Source organism: Diabrotica virgifera, chromosome 2 (genome assembly GCF_917563875.1).
Source record: "Diabrotica virgifera virgifera chromosome 2, PGI_DIABVI_V3a".
NCBI classification, from domain to species: Eukaryota; Metazoa; Arthropoda; class Insecta; order Coleoptera; family Chrysomelidae; genus Diabrotica; species Diabrotica virgifera.
The window spans coordinates 27366135-27385901 of record NC_065444.1 but is presented as its reverse complement, the minus strand read 5'-3'; the positions used below and the strand labels follow the sequence as shown (position 1 = coordinate 27385901).

General features: G+C 33.3%; 1 protein-coding gene across 3 annotated transcripts in view; it reads left to right on the top strand.

Moving 5' to 3' along the window:
- Positions 1–19767, top strand: part of LOC114332931 (transcription-associated protein 1) — a 206440-nt gene that overhangs the window by 175422 nt on the left and 11251 nt on the right. For all 3 annotated transcript variants that reach the window (XM_028282723.2, XM_028282721.2, XM_028282722.2), the window contains 6 exons: positions 3026–3302; positions 4427–4673; positions 13285–13411; positions 13476–13571; positions 14556–14809; positions 15873–16253. In XM_028282723.2, the coding sequence (XP_028138524.2) occupies positions 3026–3302; positions 4427–4673; positions 13285–13411; positions 13476–13571; positions 14556–14809; positions 15873–16253 (1382 nt within the window). The remainder of the gene's footprint in view (positions 1–3025; positions 3303–4426; positions 4674–13284; positions 13412–13475; positions 13572–14555; positions 14810–15872; positions 16254–19767) is intronic.

Sequence of the window (19767 nt, the reverse complement as noted above, 5' to 3'; positions counted from 1 at the left end):
TTTAATTCTTAAAACTTTAACTTAAAGGTCTTGGCCTAAAAAATTTAATTTTCCATTACAGTTAGCGTTTACATTTTATTTATATAAAATACATTTAATATTTCTTATATTCTTTCCATACATTTCTTAACCTCTTTCTTCCACTGATTTCTGTCCAATGCTTTTTCTTTTTAATTCTCAATATTACTTTTTTATAAGTCTTCATATACGCTGTCCTTTCATCTCTTTCTTGGTGTACTTTTTCTTCTTTTTTATATTGGTTTTCGTGAAAGTACCATTTTCGGCATTCTTTCCTTTCCCATTGTTTCAATGTGTCCTAAATATCGTATTCTCTGTGCTTTGATTAACGTCGTTATTTTTGGTTCGTTATATAGTTCTTCAGGTTCTTTATTATTACTTCTTCTCCATTGATCATCTATTTTCACACTTCCATTATATTGCTCTTTGTATTTTCCTCTCCCATCTTTCTAAAAGGTTTATTTCATATGTAGCAGTAGGCTTGATAACTACTATTTTGTAGATTCTATTTTTTGTTTTTCTTGAGATTTAATTAATGATCATAATGTTGTTCTGAAGCTATTTTCTTGTGGCATTTTTATAATAAATTACTTTTAATGGGAAATAAGCCACAATTTTACCAAAAAAATGATTTTATTACCGTTTCGAAGCCGAAATCGGGTTTCGTTGTCGAAATACAAAATACTACTCAAATAAACAAAAATGTTGTTGCTAAGTAAAATTTAAAAAAAATTATGTTATAAAATCATTTTTTTGGTAAAATTGTGGCTTATTTCCCATTAAAAGTAATTTATTAATGATCGTAATGCTCCACACTTTTTATTTCCTTCTGCTATTTTTGGCTTTATCTCCTCTTCCTCGTGACCCTTTTCTTCTAATTCTACACCCAGTTAAATATATTCTGAAACTCTTTTGAACATGCATTTACTTTCTCCTTCTATCTTCAACGTGAAACTGTCTTCTTTTTCTTTATATGTTTCTCCATTATTATGTATTTTGTCATTTCTTTATTATTTCAAATCCAAATGTTTTTGCCTCTCTTATTATATTAAATTTCGACTCGTATGAAACGAGTCTGTGTACTCGAATACAGAGTATGGCATTAGTAAAATAAGAAAATCTACGTTTTCGTTTTGATTTAAATCTGTCTCCCTCCATCCTCCGATAGTACTATTTCTAGGTCTACCTGTTGTCAATGGGGCTCTGAGGTAGACAAATTTACACCAACACGACCGTAGTTTCTCGATATAAATTAATACTATTTATATCGCAGTATGGTTATATTTATATCGAGAAACTACAGTCGTGTTGGTGTAAATTTGTCTACCTCAGAGCCCCATTGACAACAGGTAGACCTAGAAATAGTACTATCGGAGGATGGAGGGAGACAGATTTAAATCAAAACGAAACCGTAGATTTTCTTATTTTACTAATGCCATACTCTGTATTAGAGTAGGGGAGGGTAGTACACAATGAGACAAAAAACACATTTTTATTTTTGACATTGGCATTTTTGAATTTGTCTACAAACTGAGTTAACCAGACATCAATATGATTATTTCCTCAATATAATCTGAAATAAATATTCCCTCATGAGTGAAGAAACAAAATCTATGATTATTTTAACCGTCTACATCTGTCTCATTGTGTACCATTGGTGGTACACAATAAGACAAGTGGTGGTACACAATGAGTCAAGTGTTATTATTTCAATAATTTGTTAAAATAAATACACAGTTTGTATTTTTTATTATTGAAAATAGCAATTTTACAAGTACAATAGAAAAACTGAAATGAAAGAAAATTTTAACGGATATTAATACTGTCAAACTTTACATCAAATTTGAAATAAGATGCAAGGCGCTTGTTTTTTTTTATCTACATTTTTTGGTTTTGGTAGAATTGATACAACGTCTGACCTTGCTACTGCAGCAATGTCTTCAACCAAAGGAAAAATAAAGCAGCCTTGAAGCTTACCACTTTTTCTTAAAAATGACACTTCAAATTCATTATCGTCTAATGTCTTAAGAACTTTATTCAGATTTATTTATTTAAATATATTGTTTTCAAATTTCACTAATACAAAACTATCAATGGAAATTTCTGTACTAGCATCAATGCCATAATCGTCTTCCAACTGTAAATTTTCACATTCATCGCCAGAAAAATCATCGTAATTGATTAGTTCTTCACTCTCCTCGGATGAAGTGCTATCAATTCGTTTATTTTTTTTTCTGCTTTGGTGCTGAGCCGCTTGCCTTATTTAAATTGACCTTAACGCGTTTATTATTCGGAGGAGCCATTTTTTTGGTTGTTGCTTGCAGTTTTAACTGATCCAAGTCAGGTGTGTTAGTTAAAATTACACTCTTTTTAGTTTTCCTTGCCTTCGCACCTTTTCTCTTTTCTGCTTTTGGAAATCCTTTAAACTCATGAGGGGAGATGAAAGAACTTGAATTCGCAGATGATACTATTGACTTAGAGTTTTGAGACATTATCAATTTTTCAGGTGTCCTTGGTGGGGATACTTCTTGATTTTCAGGTGTCTTCGATGACAACAGGTAGACCTAGAAATAGTACTATCGGAGGATGGAGAGAAACAGATTTAAATCAAAACGAAACCGTAGATTTTCTTATTTTTCTTATTATATTGCTCATTAACCTTTTTAGTTCTTTCTTACTTGTCGTTAATAGTGTTAGATCATCTGCGAATGCTATACATTGATGGCCATTTTTTAAAGATTGTTTCGTACATATTTATTTTGCTCTTCTGATTATTTCTTCCAGTATCAGATTAAAAAGAGTTGTTGATAGTGGGTCGCATTGTCGTAATTATTGTAGTGTTGTTTTATGTTCATAACACGTAGTCTTGATTTCTTTTAGCGCAAATATTTGGTCTGTCGTCGACCGATTGTTTCTAAATCTAAATTTTTTTCAAGTTTTTTTCTAAATCTAAATCTATATTTGTATATTTCGTAATAGTATTTATAAGTTTCAAATATACTTTTAGTCAAGCATTCATTTTGGAAAGATAGCCAGAAAGCACAAATTGGTAAACGTCTGTTTGGAATCGCTTAATAAAATCTACAGTATTTCAAGTGTTCGGATTGTGGATTGCTTCCAGAAAGTCAGGCAGCAAGTAAAATGTTATCTACAGAATTCTTCAGTGAACAAAAATGATATTAACGAAGGCTTGGAGGTGCTCAGTAGAACAAAAATGCAGTATTTCTCCAAGGAGATGACAGCAGAATTCTATGCTTTGAATGGTCTGCTGTTCCAGTTAAGCAGTAAGTATTTTTGTGACATATTCAGTAAAAACTGTCAAATGCGAGGTTGTTAAAAGCGCGAAATTTAAATAATAGTTAAGTAAAGGGTAATTCATTTAGAGGTACCTTTTCAAAAATAAAAAAAAACAATGAAAAAAATATAATTTTATTTGAAAATCTTTATTATGATACAAAAGAACCATTCTTTACAATTACTTTTAAAGTTAATTTCTTTTAAATGTTGGCTGTGACTACGGTTCAGATAGTCTATTCTGAAGTTCCAATACTCGATGACTCGTTCGAACATTCCATTGGTATTTGACCAATGACTCAAGTAATATTGGCCTCCAATGCCTCAATCCTAATCAAACAGTTCTTTGGTCTGGATGTAATGGTAACTCTTGAACTTCTTCGGGTTGCTCATCCCAGTGGATCTTCTGCAAGCTTATCAAGAGCCCATCGACTGAAACAGTGACGACTCAGAAGGTTGTCGGCTTCAGATCTTATACTAATTGAATTTTGTATGATTTTAAGCTAAGATCTTTACGTAAAATACGCTAAGTGGCTGTTTACAAGCCAAGTTGTCGAGAAGGCGACGAATCGATTTTTCATTATTTGCGCGTACACTATCCGCTACCATGCTGAATGTGGTATATTTGGTTGCGTGTTATCCAATTATGAAAACTGGATGTCAAACTTACTGGTGGTATAGCGAATTGTACGTTTATTAGCCGATTGTGTGGACCATAAGTAGCTTTAAGCTCACGAAACATTCCTCGTAGAACGCCCATTTTTGTAATACAGCTGAATAATTTCTAAAAGCTAAGCCTTTCCATGATGAAATGTCAACCAATAATACTGAACAAAAGCGCAACGTCAGCTGACACGATTCATGCACGATCTCCTATCAAATCCCCTCCAATAAAAAGTACCTCTAAATAAAACCTATTATGAATTTTTTTAATTTTCTTTGCAGTTTTCTTAAATATTCTGTAAAAACCTTGTACACAGTATTAGAAAGCTTAAGAAATATTAATGGAATCAGTAAAGTCGTTCTCAAGTTATGACGTGATTAGTGAAATAGGGATTAATTTTTATATAACATGATCGTTTAGTTACTTCTAATTATTTATTTTTTTTTGCAGATAAGTCTGACGAAGCCAATAAAATGTTTTCGGCCGCAGTGCAAATGCACGATGCTTCTACTAAGGCATGGGCTTTATACGGTGATTATTTGGAACAGATCTTCACAAGAGATCAAAGACAAATTAACTTGGGAGTGAATGCTATGACGTGTCTCCTACATGCCTGTAGACATCAAAATGAAGCCAAAGCAAGAAAATATTTGGCTAAAGTTTTGTGGTTATTAAGTTACGACGATGAAAATTCTAGGTACATAACTATTTTTTATGGTAATAAGTTAAAATAAAAAAATTAATATACAGTGAATGTCAATTGAGATCTTCTTCGTCTAATACAAAGACAGGCTGTGGCCCTGGCATAAAATGTGCTCTGCTTCTTCTTCTAGGTGACAGAATCTGCATAGGTTATTATTATCTGCAATCCCATACTAGCTTAGAATTGACCTCTACAGAGGGAACTTGCAAATTTTTTTATTACATAATAATGCTCAGTTTTGTTTAAAAATGAGATTTCCAAAATTTCACGCTTCAAAAACTCATAATAACTTAGAAGTACAAATTTAAAATCTTCTGTGTATTTAAAATAGTTCAAACAACCCGTGACGTCACATAGTTATACTTTATTTATGTTTATATTTATATTCTTCTTCTATAGTTTATTGGCCTCCACCTACTGAGTTATTTGGCCAGCTCGTCGTCGCGGAATAAGGGAAAAATATTTATATTTTAATGACATTTATCGTATGTCATTGTAATATTAAACTCCTGGACAAAATTAACGCACCACTTATATTTTTCTCAATAATATTTATTTATTGATAATTTACTGTACGACAAGTTGCCTATGGACCTTGTTTGACAGTGACAGTTGTTATGTAAGCTAATAATAGTCTTGTTTTAGAAATTTGACAATTATACCTGCAGAACCAAAGTTCTAGAAAAAAGAATCTTTGTTTAGAAAAATAACTTTTGTTTTGAAAAACGAGAAAAATCTTAAATCATCGCGTTAAAATTGTTATAAATTAAGTAATTATACTGTAGATATAGTTAGTTAGTGTTTGAACATTAATTTAGTAGTTAATTTAAAAGTTAAAACGGGATAATACGTTAGTAGTGAATTAGAAATACTAAGGACTTTTCTGTAAGTTTTGCCTTTATATAATCATAGTAGCAGTAGTATAGTAGAGTAGAGGCTGGCTTAGGAGATGGACACTAACTCTCCCGGCCCCCCTGACAAAGGGGGCGGGATCTATGCTTTGCTTTCATTGAACTCGCAAAATTTTTTAAATTCCATACACATGCTAGCCCCGAGACATAAAAATAACATTAATTTAATAGAAAAAGAACTCTGTGCTTTAAAAAATAAATTCCAAAACGATCAGATCATGTTAACAGAAGTTAATAACTTATCATCTAGGATTGAAAATATTAGTAGAAGAAAAGTTGAATACAAGGACACTGACTTCGGCCCATTCCTTATTATGATAGAGAGTGACAAGGGAAAAGCAGGAAATATCCATCCTATGGATATTGGGAAAGTATTTCATACAATGGGTACGACTGGAATTAAAGAAATTAGTAGAAAAGGCATGAATAGAATTGGAGTAATTTTTAACACCTCCAAACAGGCAAATATGGTACTAAATAGTACAGAAATCCTTGAGAAAGGATTTCTTGCTTATATACCTCAAAAAATGCTAACATCAAGGGGTATTATTAGAGATGTAAGTATAAATATTTCAATGGAAAACATAGTTAACGACAGTAAATTACAAAAAAACGTGAAAATTATATCGGCCAGAAGACTTAACAGAAGAGTTTTAGATAGCAGTGGGACCGTTACATACATTCCAACAGGAACTGTACAACTACTCTTTGACGTAAGAACTCCCCCTAAAGAAATAATCATATATTCAAACTTGGTAACAGTAGATCCATACATCCCTCCTGTACAGCAATGCTTCAAATGCCTAAGATTTGGGCACTCACAAAGACAGTGCAGGGGAAAAGCAAGATGCCCGAAATGTTCCGATGAACATACAGTACAAAGCTGCACAGTTTCTGTACCAAAATGCCTATACTGCGATCTTGATCACCTTGCCACAAATAAAATTTGCAAAGAATTCGAAAGACAGAAAAAGATAAATGAAGTAATGGTCTTCCAAGATCTCACCTTTTTTGAAGCTGCCAAGCTGTTTCCCCCAATTAAGGAAAAGCCAGAGAATTCGAGAATGTTTCAGAGGAGAAGTAGGGATTTTCCTTCTTTACTATCCAGCTCACCCAGAGCATTTACTCAAGCACTTCAAAAATCCCCATCCTCCACTCCCCATTTCCAGAGTCAAAGTCATGTGGTCCCAGTTAAAAGGAAAAATAAAGTAATTCTTAAAGACATTAGTTATGACAAAGAGGCGCATAAAGCTCTATTAAATGAGGATCTAAGCAGAAATTTACCTAGATTACCGATTTTAAACAAATTAAATGATTCACAAAAGTATACGGGATCACAAGGCCCAAGTTTTGCACTCTCATTAACAAGCAATCGTGTACATTCTCAGGATAGTGTATTTTCAAAAAACGTTGATTTAACCTCTGATAATAATATGGATTTTGCAGGTTTTGATGAGTCACATAATACATCTAATTTTAGTAAAAGTAGTGTTGACTGAATTTTCATTTATTTCTTACAGATAATATAATATATTATTTTTTATATTAAAAATAAAAAAAAAAATAATAGTAACAAATTATATATATATATATATATATATATATATAGTTATGATATTTAATATTTTGCATTGGAATATTAATGGTTTCTTTAACAATAAGCAAGATCTAATGGTGTTTCTTAACGAATATGATGTTAATATCATTCTTCTAAATGAAACACATCTGAAATTTTCACAGCACTTGCATATTCCCAATTTTTACTGCTATAGGGATGATAGGATTGATGGATGGGGTGGAATAGCTGTACTTATTCATCAGTCTATGGCAGCTGATAGGATAGACATTTCACATATTCACTTGCCTGAAAAATGGCAGGCTATCATTATCAAATTTGAAAATTTTTTTATTATAGGATCGTATAAGACACCAGATGTTCGTTTTCGTAAGGAGATCTTTAGAGAATTGGTTCAAATGTGTGATAAACCGTTTTTCTTCATAGGTGACTTGAATTGCCAACATTCTTTATGGGGTTCATCATCTAACAATCCGAACGGCAATCGTCTTGCAGATCTTTTGGAGGAGGATAACTTGTGTTTTCTCAATATGGGTGAGGCGACAAGAATCTCACCGCCTGACTCAAACAGTGTCCCTGACGTAGCTATAGCATCTCCAGGTTTGGCTGTGGACTGCCTCTGGGAAGTTTTTCCAGAGATAGGAGCAAGTGATCACTTTCCTTTTGTAGTGTGTTACGGGCAGGATAGAAATAGTACCCAAGGAAATGACCCTCTTCAAGATCGCAGTATCTTTAATGTGAAAAAAGCCAATTGGGAACAATTCAACCAATATATTGAGTCTAACATTAACAACATCCCTAATGAGTCTTACACAGATTTTCAAAACCTAATATTAGACGCAGCAAACAGGTTCATCCCTAAGAAAAAGCGTGTTAGATTCCATAAACCACAATTACCTTGGTGGGATGAAGAGTGTTCAGTTTTAATTAAATCAAAGAGGGAGGCAGTCAAGAAGTTCAAACAGGTACCTTCTTTAGAAAACTTCATTAATTTTAAAAAAATTAGGGCACATTGTAAAAAAGAACTTAAATCCAAAAAGAAAAAATCATTTGTTGTGTTTTGTTCCACAATTTCACCTGATACTCCAATATCAGTAATGTGGAGAAAAGTGAGAAGTTTCCATAAGGCTTTCACTAAAGCCTCAGTTAGAACTCCTAGTAATTCATCGTTAGGGGAGGAAATGCTTTGTTCATTGACTCCACCTGTATTTGAGGACATTGCGTCTCACCCAGTGAAATCTAATACTATCGAGTGTGAACTCTTCACTTTAAACGAACTTTCATTGGTTTTGGTTGAACGAAAGGATACTGTGCCGGGCCAGGATGGTATAACATTTTCTATGTTGCAACATCTTCCAGAATCAGCAATCAAGTTCCTGTTAAAAGTTTTCAATTTATGTTTAAAGGAGGGAATGCATATTCCCACTCAATGGAAATCACAAACAGTGTGTTTAATTCCCAAACCCAATAAAAATATAAATTGTCTTTCGGGCTGGAGACCAATCGTTTTATCATCGTGTGTTAGTAAACTTTTAGAGAACATGATAAAAATAAGGTTAGATTGGTATGTAGAACATTTTATGATCCTATCGCCTTTCCAGACTGGCTTTCGTAAAGGTAGAGGGGTGTCTGAAAACATAATTCATCTGGTCAATGAAATTTCAATGAATATCTCAAAAAGGAAACCAGCAGCTGCTGTTATGTTAGACATTTCTTCTGCATATAATAAAGTGTCAATCATCCAATTATTGGACGCTTTGGGAGATCTCAATTTGCCATGGTTACTTATTGAATTGGTTAAACATTTATTGACTAATCGTTTGGTGTCTGTTCGTGATCCTATTTCCTTAAATCTGCTAGGACCAAGAACTACCAATGTGGGCCTTCCTCAGGGTTCCCCTTTGAGTCCAGTACTATTTAATATTGTCATCAATATAATTTCATTTTGTGTGCCAGAGGATGTTCTAATTACTCAGTATGCAGACGATGTTGCCCTCTATTGCTCCGGCAACAGCTGGGTGGATGTTGTGGAAAAATTGAATGGTACAGTAGAAAGTATTTCTAATAAACTTCATGATATGGGAATGTGTCTGTCATCTAGCAAGAGTCAAGCAATTTTTTTTGATAGAAATAGGAATAATATTCCGAATTTACTAATATCAGTGAATAACACACGTTTAGATTGGAACCAAGAAGTTTCTCATTTGGGAGTTATTCTAGATAGTTCCCTTTCTTGGAGAAGTCAAATTGAAAAGATGGCATTGAGGGCTTCCAGTGGAGTCAATATTATTCGTTGTTTGTGTCGAACTTGGTGGGGAGCACATCCTGCAACTTTACTCACTCTATATAAGGCATACATTAGATCACATCTTGACTATGGATCCATTTTTCTGGGAGGTTGTGCACGTTCTCTACTTGCAAAATTGGATAAGGTTCAGTATAGAGCTCTTAGAGTGGTGGGGGGATTTATGAGGTCTTCTCCAGTTCATATAATTTTGTCAGAGTGTGGAGAAACACCGTTAGATCTCAGAAGAATATGGCTAGCATCTAAATTCATTTTAAAAGTAGTAGCCTATGACAACCCAATATATGCCTCAATTGAGCAATTTCACAATGTCTTTCTGGGTTACTTTAGTTTTTGGAGAAGAAAATATTTCCCACCAATGCTGGCTGCTTTCCAGAATACTTTACATGAAATTCATGAGGTAGCACATAGCTCCTTATTTCCTTGTCACTCCTTTCCACTTAATATTCAGATTTCTCCTATGGCTTATGAAACTGTCAATATGGGCAAAGAAGCAAATAACCAAACCAAGTTTATGGAATGGTACCTCAATAACTGGTCGGAATATAAACTTATTTTCACAGATGGATCCAAAGATAAACAAGGTAATGTAGGTATTGGGATATACCTTAACGAGAGAACACAGTTAACAGCAAGATTACCCTCCGCTAATTCAATTTGCTCAGCAGAAGTATTTGCCATTAAAAAAGCATTAGAGTTAATCCAACAGAATAATTTTACAAAGTGCCTCATCTGTAGTGATTCTAAGAGTGCTCTAGAAAAAATCACAAGATCAAGCTACAAGGCGGCAATAGACTCACAAACTCTCCAACTAAAACAAAAACTATGTGAATTTGATGAACAACATAGAGAAATTAAATTTGCATGGATTCCAAGTCACACTGGAATTATTGGGAATGATAGGAGCTGACCATCTTGCGAATCTTGGAAGAAAGCTGCCCATTAGTGAAGAACCAAAGGCCTCCTTTAAAGATTTTCAAATTAAATATAAAGAAAACCTATGGATCGGTTGGGAAAATCAATTCCAACAAATAGGACAGGCAAAAGGAATTACTTATTGCTCACAAGTTACAGTTCCATATAAAAAGGCATGGTTTACAAAATTTCCCAACCTGGGGAGAGGTATAATCACACAAATGTGTCGTATGAGAAGTGGACATTGTAGTGTTCCTGTACATTTATTTAGATTGAAGGTAGTGAATTCAAATCAGTGTTTATGTGGCAGTGTAGGAACTTTACAACATGTTTTATTGGAATGTACTGGGTTCCAAAGAGAGTCCCAGTTGCTTAGAAGGGAACTAGAAGGTGATCCGACATTAACTGATGTGTTGTTTAAAAATTTAAACTCAAAGACATTAATCGCAGTGCAAAAGTTTTTAACATCAACAATGACTCCTGTGTAGCTTGCTTAAAAACTTTATGACTTTATGCTTGCTTGCAATGCATGTGCTTTGTGCTTAGTGCGGTTTTGCGTGGTAGTACTAGAACTAGACCATTAATAGTAGAACTTTAGTTATGGAACTTATAAACAATTACAAAGTTTTTTTTTTATCTCTTAATATTTCAGATTCAGGAGCTATGAGCTAAGCCCAGATGTACCTCAGGTACGGCTCTTGAATATTCAAGTCTATATTCACGGATCCTGGCCGGATAGCCCTGGCAGCTAAGGCCATTCAAATGAAGAGAAGAAGAAGAAGTCTTGTTTTAACAAAAATTTGTATTAAACTTCGTTTTAGACCAAAAGTGAGTTACAACTTTTCATAAAAAGTGCCGATTAAAGCAAAGTGCTACTGAGAAACTAGCTTTTTATTGTGATATTTTTCATCACATGCATGTTTGGAAGTTCATTTGCATAAAAATCAAATAAAAAAATGAACCGCCAAAGAAATTTGTCAGTGGAGGAGGCAGTGCGAGCATCGACTCTCCTAGATGAAGGATATTCAATGTGATACGTTGCAGGTTTATTAGGAAGACATCATTCCAGCATCAGTCGCAAGGTGAGGCGATATAATGAAACAGGGTCATACCATCGAAGACCAGGGCAAGGGCGAAAACGTTGCACTAATCAAATTGATGATCGTTTTTTGAGACAACGTGCTCTCAGAGAGAGGAGAGTCACCAGTAATTTGCTAAAAACTGAACTAGCAGATGTTCGAAATGTCGCGATATCGTCTCGAACAGTTAGAAAACGTTTACATGAAGCAGAATTGAGCAACAGGAAACCGGCCAAAAAACCCTTGCTTACCAGAGAACACAGGGTTCAGAGATTAAATTTTGCAAGATTGCATCAAAATTGGACCATCGATGATTGGAAACGAGCTCTTTTCTCCGATGAGACTAGAGTAAGCCTAAAAGCTCCAGAGGGTCATGATCATATCTGGCGAAGGGGAGGAGAAAGGTTTGCCAGCTGCAATATCTCTCCTAAAATACCTTTTGGTGGTGGCTCTGAAATGTTTTGAGGGGGAATTTGTTTTGAAGCTCGTACGGAGTTGGTCCCCATACGTACGAGGTCTATGAATGTCCATTATTACTTAGACAACATTATTGTCGAACATGTAATGCCTTTTGCTCCGTTTCTTGGACCTAATTTTTTATTCATGCAAGACAACGCTCGTCCTCATGTGGCTCGACAGGTTATTGGCTACCTAAATGATGTTGATACTCCATTATTAGAGTGGCCACCTAACATTCCGGACATGAATCCTATAGAGCATCTATGGGACTATCTAAAAAAAAGATTCGAAGTCGTAGACCCCTTATTGCCAATCACAACCAACTCATTGAGGCCGTTTTTGAAGAATGGGAGAATATTCCGCAAGCTTTTGTTGAACATTTGATATCAAGCATGCCTCGACGCATAAATGCAGTCATAAGAAGTAGAGGAGGGCCTACACCGTATTAGTGTTGACCAAGATGCATTTTATTGTGTTACTTTACTGATTTTCTTCTTTTTGCAATTTGGAGTTATGCTAGCTTATTTACGCATTTCCGGCAAAAACATTTTTTTAAAGAAACAATAAGGCAAATTAAGGTCACGATAAAGTCATGTTGGACTTATTTGTAGGTGTTTATTATTATTTCAATGTAACTTAGTTTTATTTTGTGTTCATATTGTAAATATTTAGGAGTTTATATACCAGTTTGTTGAGATTGGAATTTGATACAGTTTTTGAAGAAAAGGAAAGAAGGTTTACTATGGAAAATAAAAGAAAACACTATACGTGTTGTTTAGTGCCATTTTGTAAAAGTACAAGTATTCAAAATAGTTCAAACGATCAAAAACACTTGTGACGTCACTTAACTGTATTTTCTACTGACGTTTATAATGTCTAATTTGAAATTATATACAATTTTGTTTACTTTGTTGGTGCAGAATGTAAACATAACCATATGACGTCACGACGTGTTTTGTTCTAGCTGCTATAATTTGAATTTAGAATTGTCTTTAGGGGCCAAACGGGACACAAAAACAACTTTTTTATCTTTGATACATGTTTTAAATTATGTCCTGTTGTGATTTATAACATTTTTTTCGAATTTTAAATTTTATGCAAGTTCCCTATTGAGTGTCCTAAGCGCTGCCTTGCTATGTATAAAGATGACAATTGAACAGTACGTTATTTTCTGCCTTTCTATTTTTTCCACGTAGTGATGGATTGCCGATATTTCCCTCTGGAAAATGTATCCCTTGGTTTGTCCCTACTATCCCGACTAGACAGGCGTAGAAAAAAAAATTTGTTTTATATTTCACAATTATTTTTTTTGTGTGGACGGTTAAAAAAATCCATCTTACTTTACACTTTTGTTTTTTAGTTTAATGGAAGCACTGGATAAATACTCCGTAGGTGTGCCACCCCTACTGTGGTTACCATGGACACCACAATTATTAAACTGTTTGGTACAATATGAAGGCAACGTCATTCTTAACTTATTATGCCAGGTATAAAAATTGTTATAAAAACCAATAAGTTGATCAAAGAAAAAAATGACAAACTATTTTTTAGGTTGGAAGAATGTTTCCTCAAGCTGTTTATTTCCCCATAAGAACGCTATATCTTACTTTGCGTACCTCTGTTGCTAGAAAAACTAACAGTGTTCAGGTAAGACAATAATATTTTTAATTCCCCACTAGTATGTACAAATATTTATTTTTGAAGCGAAGGTTCTCTACAGGCGTTGTATTACTTTTGGTATGGGGTTCGCCAGCAGGAATACACTTATTTACCCATGAGTAATTTGTTGGTGGTTAATTACAGTTGTTTTAATGTGGATAGTACCCAGCTGATGACGGCAATCATTATATATTACTCTAGGCGGCAGGCAACCTCAAACCTAGCTGAATCTCTTCTCAATCTCTCACAACTAACTAATAATAAATAATAATTATGACACACGTAGCCTCTCAGTGTGTCAACTTTGATTATATCATATTTGTTATTGCTTACCTAAACAGAAAATTACTATAACAATTACACAACATTGCGTGTGTTCTACATCCCCGTAATAATTAAACAACTGATCATCAATTTTTGTTATTTTAACAATATATAAATAATATCGTAATTCGTATTTTAAAAGGATTTTAGAATTATCTGAAAATTGAGTTGAGATATTGTACACTTTTTCTCTATAGAAATATTATTACAAAACACGAAATAATGGTTCGTGGTTCGCAGTCACAGTAAACTATTGGAAGATTCCATTTACGCGACAAGGGGAGTACATTATACAACATGTAAATTTTTTCAATTTTATTAAAATCTTAAAAAGTAATAAATAAATAATAAAATGATTGCATTCACTTTTAAAAATATTTAAATTTTAAAAATACTTAAAACATAGTATGAAGCTTCGCGCTAGACTACAGTACCGCCTACTGTACCACTTTTTTAAATCTATATATACCTATGATGTGCAAATGCGTGAAAAGGGCCATTGTGTGTCGGATTTAAAATAGTCCGATCAAATAAAATTCGAATACAACTCGTAATGAAATTGGTTTCAATTTGGGATCTTTTCATTGATTCAGTTTTCGGAATGATCTTATAACAATACAATTTCTTAAATTTTATTTTAAATTTCAGAGATTAACTCTACAGCAACACCAATCTCACGAATCTCAAAACAGCGAAGCTGGTGCTCAGTCTAACAGCCAAGGCAGTTTGTCAAATTCTTCAGAAGGTGCTACTACGGTTCCTACTGAAGGATCTTCTATAAAAGCGACTCCTGCGATGATTAGATGTTCCAAGATAATGAAAATGCAGAGGGATATACATACTACGGTATTATCAAGTTTGGAGGGTATTGCTGACCAAATGGAATGGTTTAGAGAAAATTGGTAAAACATTTTATATTATTACATACAGTATTTTATAAAAATGAAAATATTTTATAAAAGTTTTTTAAAATGAAAAAGTCTGTTGTATTATAAGTACAGTCGGAAAAATTAAAGAATACCCATGAACGATCACATCATATCTTTTTCTATAACAAACTTTTGTTGTTTATAGAAAAAGATAGCAAATACAAAACCAGTGATTGATGTGATCGTTCATGGGTATTCTTTCATTTTTCCGACTGTATATCTTTTTTAACAACAAATCCGAAATCAGCAATCTTTTTGGATATAATACAAAAATTTAGTAAAGAAAATGTTCTTCCTTATTCAAGAAATTAGTCACTTGTTGCCTGTTCCAACATCAACTTTCGTTCTATCTTTGAAGTAAACTTGACAAAATTTAAAAAATCTAAATGTAAATTTCATAACAGTGGAGTAAACTTGCCTGAGGTTGGATCAATTAGAAATAAGCATTACGACGCGGTAAATTTGAATTACTTCTCCTGATTTAAAAACAGAGCATAGTAAAGCTGTTTTTGGGAGGTTTTATGAATTTATGTACCACCTTTGTACAGGATTTATATTAGCATCCAAAAATATTAAGAACAATTCATATCCGTTTAATTTTTAAAGGTCTAAAAACAAACATTACTATTTGTTGTAAAATAACTAGGTGACACAGATTTCCCAATATTATGCACTTGTTTCAAGAACGCTTTAGTCAGCTATTTTGATATAATTAATTTCATGGTCGAATCGTGTCAGCCATCATAATAAAAACAATCACAAGTTTATTTATACATACGGAGAAAGTATTACAGATTCATTCATCATTCGTTAATCAATCTTTATTCATTCAATATTGAGACACCAAGTTAGTGAGAAGTTAGACGTTGCCCACCAACTCGTTACTGATATATTTAGCAGTGATTAAATAAATATAGTATAAGCAAATAGTATTTTCAAGTTAATCAATCCCATCACCAGGGTAGTCCCCACTCATTTTATTTTATTATAAATTGGTGCTTGAGTATTTAGTTTTAACAGTAATGTATGATTCTAGGTATGAAGAAGTATTAAGACAGCTTCGTCAAGGCTTGACGAAATGCTACGCAATAGCATTTGAAAACAGAGAGGGCGTTAATGAGGCTAAAATAACACCGCACATTCTCAACTTCGTGAAGAAATTAATGTCTACCTTTGGAATAGGAGTTGAAAATATTATTTCGAGCTCGGTAAATGTTACCTTTAACTCTGCTGCTTCAGAAAGTTTAGCTAGAAGGGCCGAAGCGACTTACCAGGATCCCGTTTTTAAAGCTATGAAATCAGAGTTTACGAAAGACTTCGATTTTTCGCAATCAAATTCAATGAGACTGCACACTCTAATATTTAAGTTGAAAAAGTGGATTAAAATTTTAGATGATCGGTCTAAAATGTTTTTACAGTAAGTATAAAATACATATACCATATATATATATATATATATATATATATATATATATATATATATATATATATATATATATATATATATATATATATATATATATATACTATTATTAGGCGTCAACGCCCTTCCCGTAGGGACCTAGATTCCGTAGATTCTTAGAATTTTTCTTAGAATTCTAACTTTGCGGTCCTTTCTCATATATGGGTTATTCCAGACCACATCTCTCGAACATCCGGACATGAGTGCGGCCTTGTTTGTTTGTCCTCTTATGTTTCTGGCAGGGTCATGACAACTTGATAAATCTACACTTTGAACTGGTTTAGCTGTTCTATGGGTTTCCCCTCTACTACGAGCTTGCATCTAATTGAATCTTTCGCAATGGTAATGCATTTTGTTTTCTGCGTGGATATGTTCATGTTGAGTCGTCGACATGCTTGATAGAATCGATAAAGTTGTCTTTGTAGGTCATCCTCGTCCTCTGCAATCAGGACTGCATCATCCGCATAGCACACTATACTGATTCTACTGTGACCAAGTCTGTATCCTAGTTGTAGCGATTCCACATCTTCTATTATTTCATCCATTAGCATATTGAATAGAAATGAGCTGAGGCTGTCTCCCTGCATGATTCCCATTGGTGTTGGTATTTTGGCCGTAGTGGTGTCATTTGTTTTAATTTTTGTCGTGTTGTTATTGTTAATTTGTTTTATGACTTCGACAATTAGTGCGGCAGATTCGTGCAAATATTATAAGAATTGTGCATTTAATGATAGAAGCATATAATTTGGACCACATATACTACACATATAAAGGTTCAAAATGAGATAGGAGGCCATATCAGATTTTACCTTTTACAAAAATGGCGGGAATTCACAATGGCGACTATACATATGTGACTAATAGCACGATAACTTTTGAACAAGACTTCAGATTTCAACCAAATTTGGTATATAGGTTCTTTTTTTGATGTATAAGATCGAGGTCTTGAACCGGAAGAATCGGTTTACCAGAAGTTGTGTTTTTCCTGGTTTTTATTTAAAAATGTGTTGTTTTTTTTTTTCAATTATTTCACCCTGTATGTATTAATTTTTCAAATAGTTAATACGGCCATTAAAAAGAGCGTAAAAATATTTTTTAGGAAATATTTTTAACTTTTTAGTTATGTTAATTACCATTTATTAAGTGCAAAACGTATCTTCATATGTACCCACAAGCGGTAGATTCGTGCAAATATTATAAGAATTATTGTGCATTTAATGGTAAAAGCATAAAATTGGGACCACATATACTACACATATAGAGGTTCAAATTTAGATACGAGGCCATCTCAGTTTTTGTTCTTTTTACAAAAATGGCGGGCATTCAAAATGGCGACTATACATATGTGACTAATAGCACGATAACTTTGGAACGAGATATCAGATTTCAACCAAATTTGTTATATAGGTTCTTTTTTTGATGAATAATATCGAGATCTTGAACCGGAAGAATCGGTTTACCAGAATTTGTGTTTTTACTGTTTTTTTTATGTAAAAATATGTTGTTTCTTTTTCAATTACCCTGTATATATTAATGGACCCTGTATATATTAATTTTTCAGAAAGGTGATACCGGCGTTAAAAAGAGCGTAAAAATATTTTTTAGGAAATATTTTGAACTCTTTAGTTATATTAATTACCAAATAATACATGCATAACGTATCTTCACATGTAGGTACCTAAGTGCGGCAGATTCGTGCAAATAATATTATAAGAATTATTGTGCATTTAATGGTAGAAGCATAAAATTTGGACCACACATACTACACATACAAAGATTCAAATTTAGATATGAGGCCATCTCAGATTTAATATTTTACAAAAATGGCGGGCATTCAAAATGAATCTGCCGCCCATTGGTACATGTGAACATACGTTATGTATTTATTAAATGATAATTAACACAACTGAAAAGTTCAAAATATTTCCTAAAAAGTATATTTACACTCTTTTCAATGGCGTTATTACCTTGTTGAAAAATTTATATATAGAGGGTGAAAGAATTAAAAAGGAAACAACATATTATTACATACAAAAACATTAAAAACACAAATTCTCGTAAACCGATTCTTCAGGTTCAAGACCTCGATATTATTCATCAAAAAAAGAACCTATATACCAAATTTGGTTGAAATCTGACATTTCGTTCAAAAGTTATCGTGCTATTAGTCACATGTATAGTCGCCATTTTGAATGCCCGCCATTTTTGTAAAAGGAACAAAAACTGAGATGGCCTCGTATCTAAATTTGGACCTTTATATGTGTAGTATATGTGGTCCAAACTATATGCTTTTACCATTAAATGCACAATAATTCTTGATAATAGTTGCACGAATCTGCCGCATATAGGTACATGTGAAGATACGTTTTGCATTTATTAAATGGTAATTAACATAACTAAAAAGTTAAAAATATTTCCTAAAAAATATTTTTACGTTTTTTTCAATGGTGGTATTAACTTTTTGAAAAATTAATACATACAGGGTGAAAGAATTGAAAAAAAAACAGCATATTTTTACATAAAAACCAGGAAAAACAAAACTTCTGGTAAACCGATTCTTCCGGTTCAAGACCTCGATCTTATACATCAAAAAAAGAACCTATATACCAAATTTGGTTGAAATCTGAAGTCTCATTCAAAAGTTATCGTGCTGTTAGTCACAATGTATAGTCGCCATTTTGAATCCCGCCATTTTTGTAAAAGGCAAAATCTGAGATAGCCTCATATCTAAATTTGAACCTTTATATGTGCAGTTTATGTAGTCCAAATTATATACTTCTATCATTAAATGCACAATTGTTTCACATATCTGCTGCACTAAATGTTTGCCGGTATCCTTTTTTGCTTAATTTTCTGTAATATATCGCTAAGTCTGACTCTGTCAAATGCTTTTGTTAGATCTATGAAGCCGATATATGCGGGTTTGTTATATTCTATCGACTTCTCTTTCACTTGTTTCATAGCAAATATTGCGTCCGTCGTCAGCCTGTCTTTTCTGAATCCTTGCTGTTCTTTATCTGTGATTCTAATTTATCCTTGAGTATGCCTGTGAATAACTTCATTGTCGTATTTAAGAGAGTTAATCCTCTGTAGTTGTTCAGACATATTCTTTGTCCTTTTTTAAAAATCGGTATTGTGCGCCGTAGATGTCGTGATCCATGTCACTTGTGAACTTGATCCAATGCTCTCTTTTTATTGCTATTATTCGCGAATTTATTCTGTTTCTGGTTTCTATAGATGGCGCGTTGTTCCTGCGTTCCGGTATTTTGTAACACAGATATCATTTTCCTTTTTGTTCTGTGAGTTCCTTGACAAAACCATGGTTTGTTGTTTCTTATTGCGCTGGTGTTTGTTTTCCTTTTGCCAATAGACTCTTTGGCAGTTTGCTGGATGCGTTTTTGATTTCATTCCAGCATTCTTCTACTTCACAGTTGTGCATGTTAATGTTTTCCAATTTGCTTGTAATAAA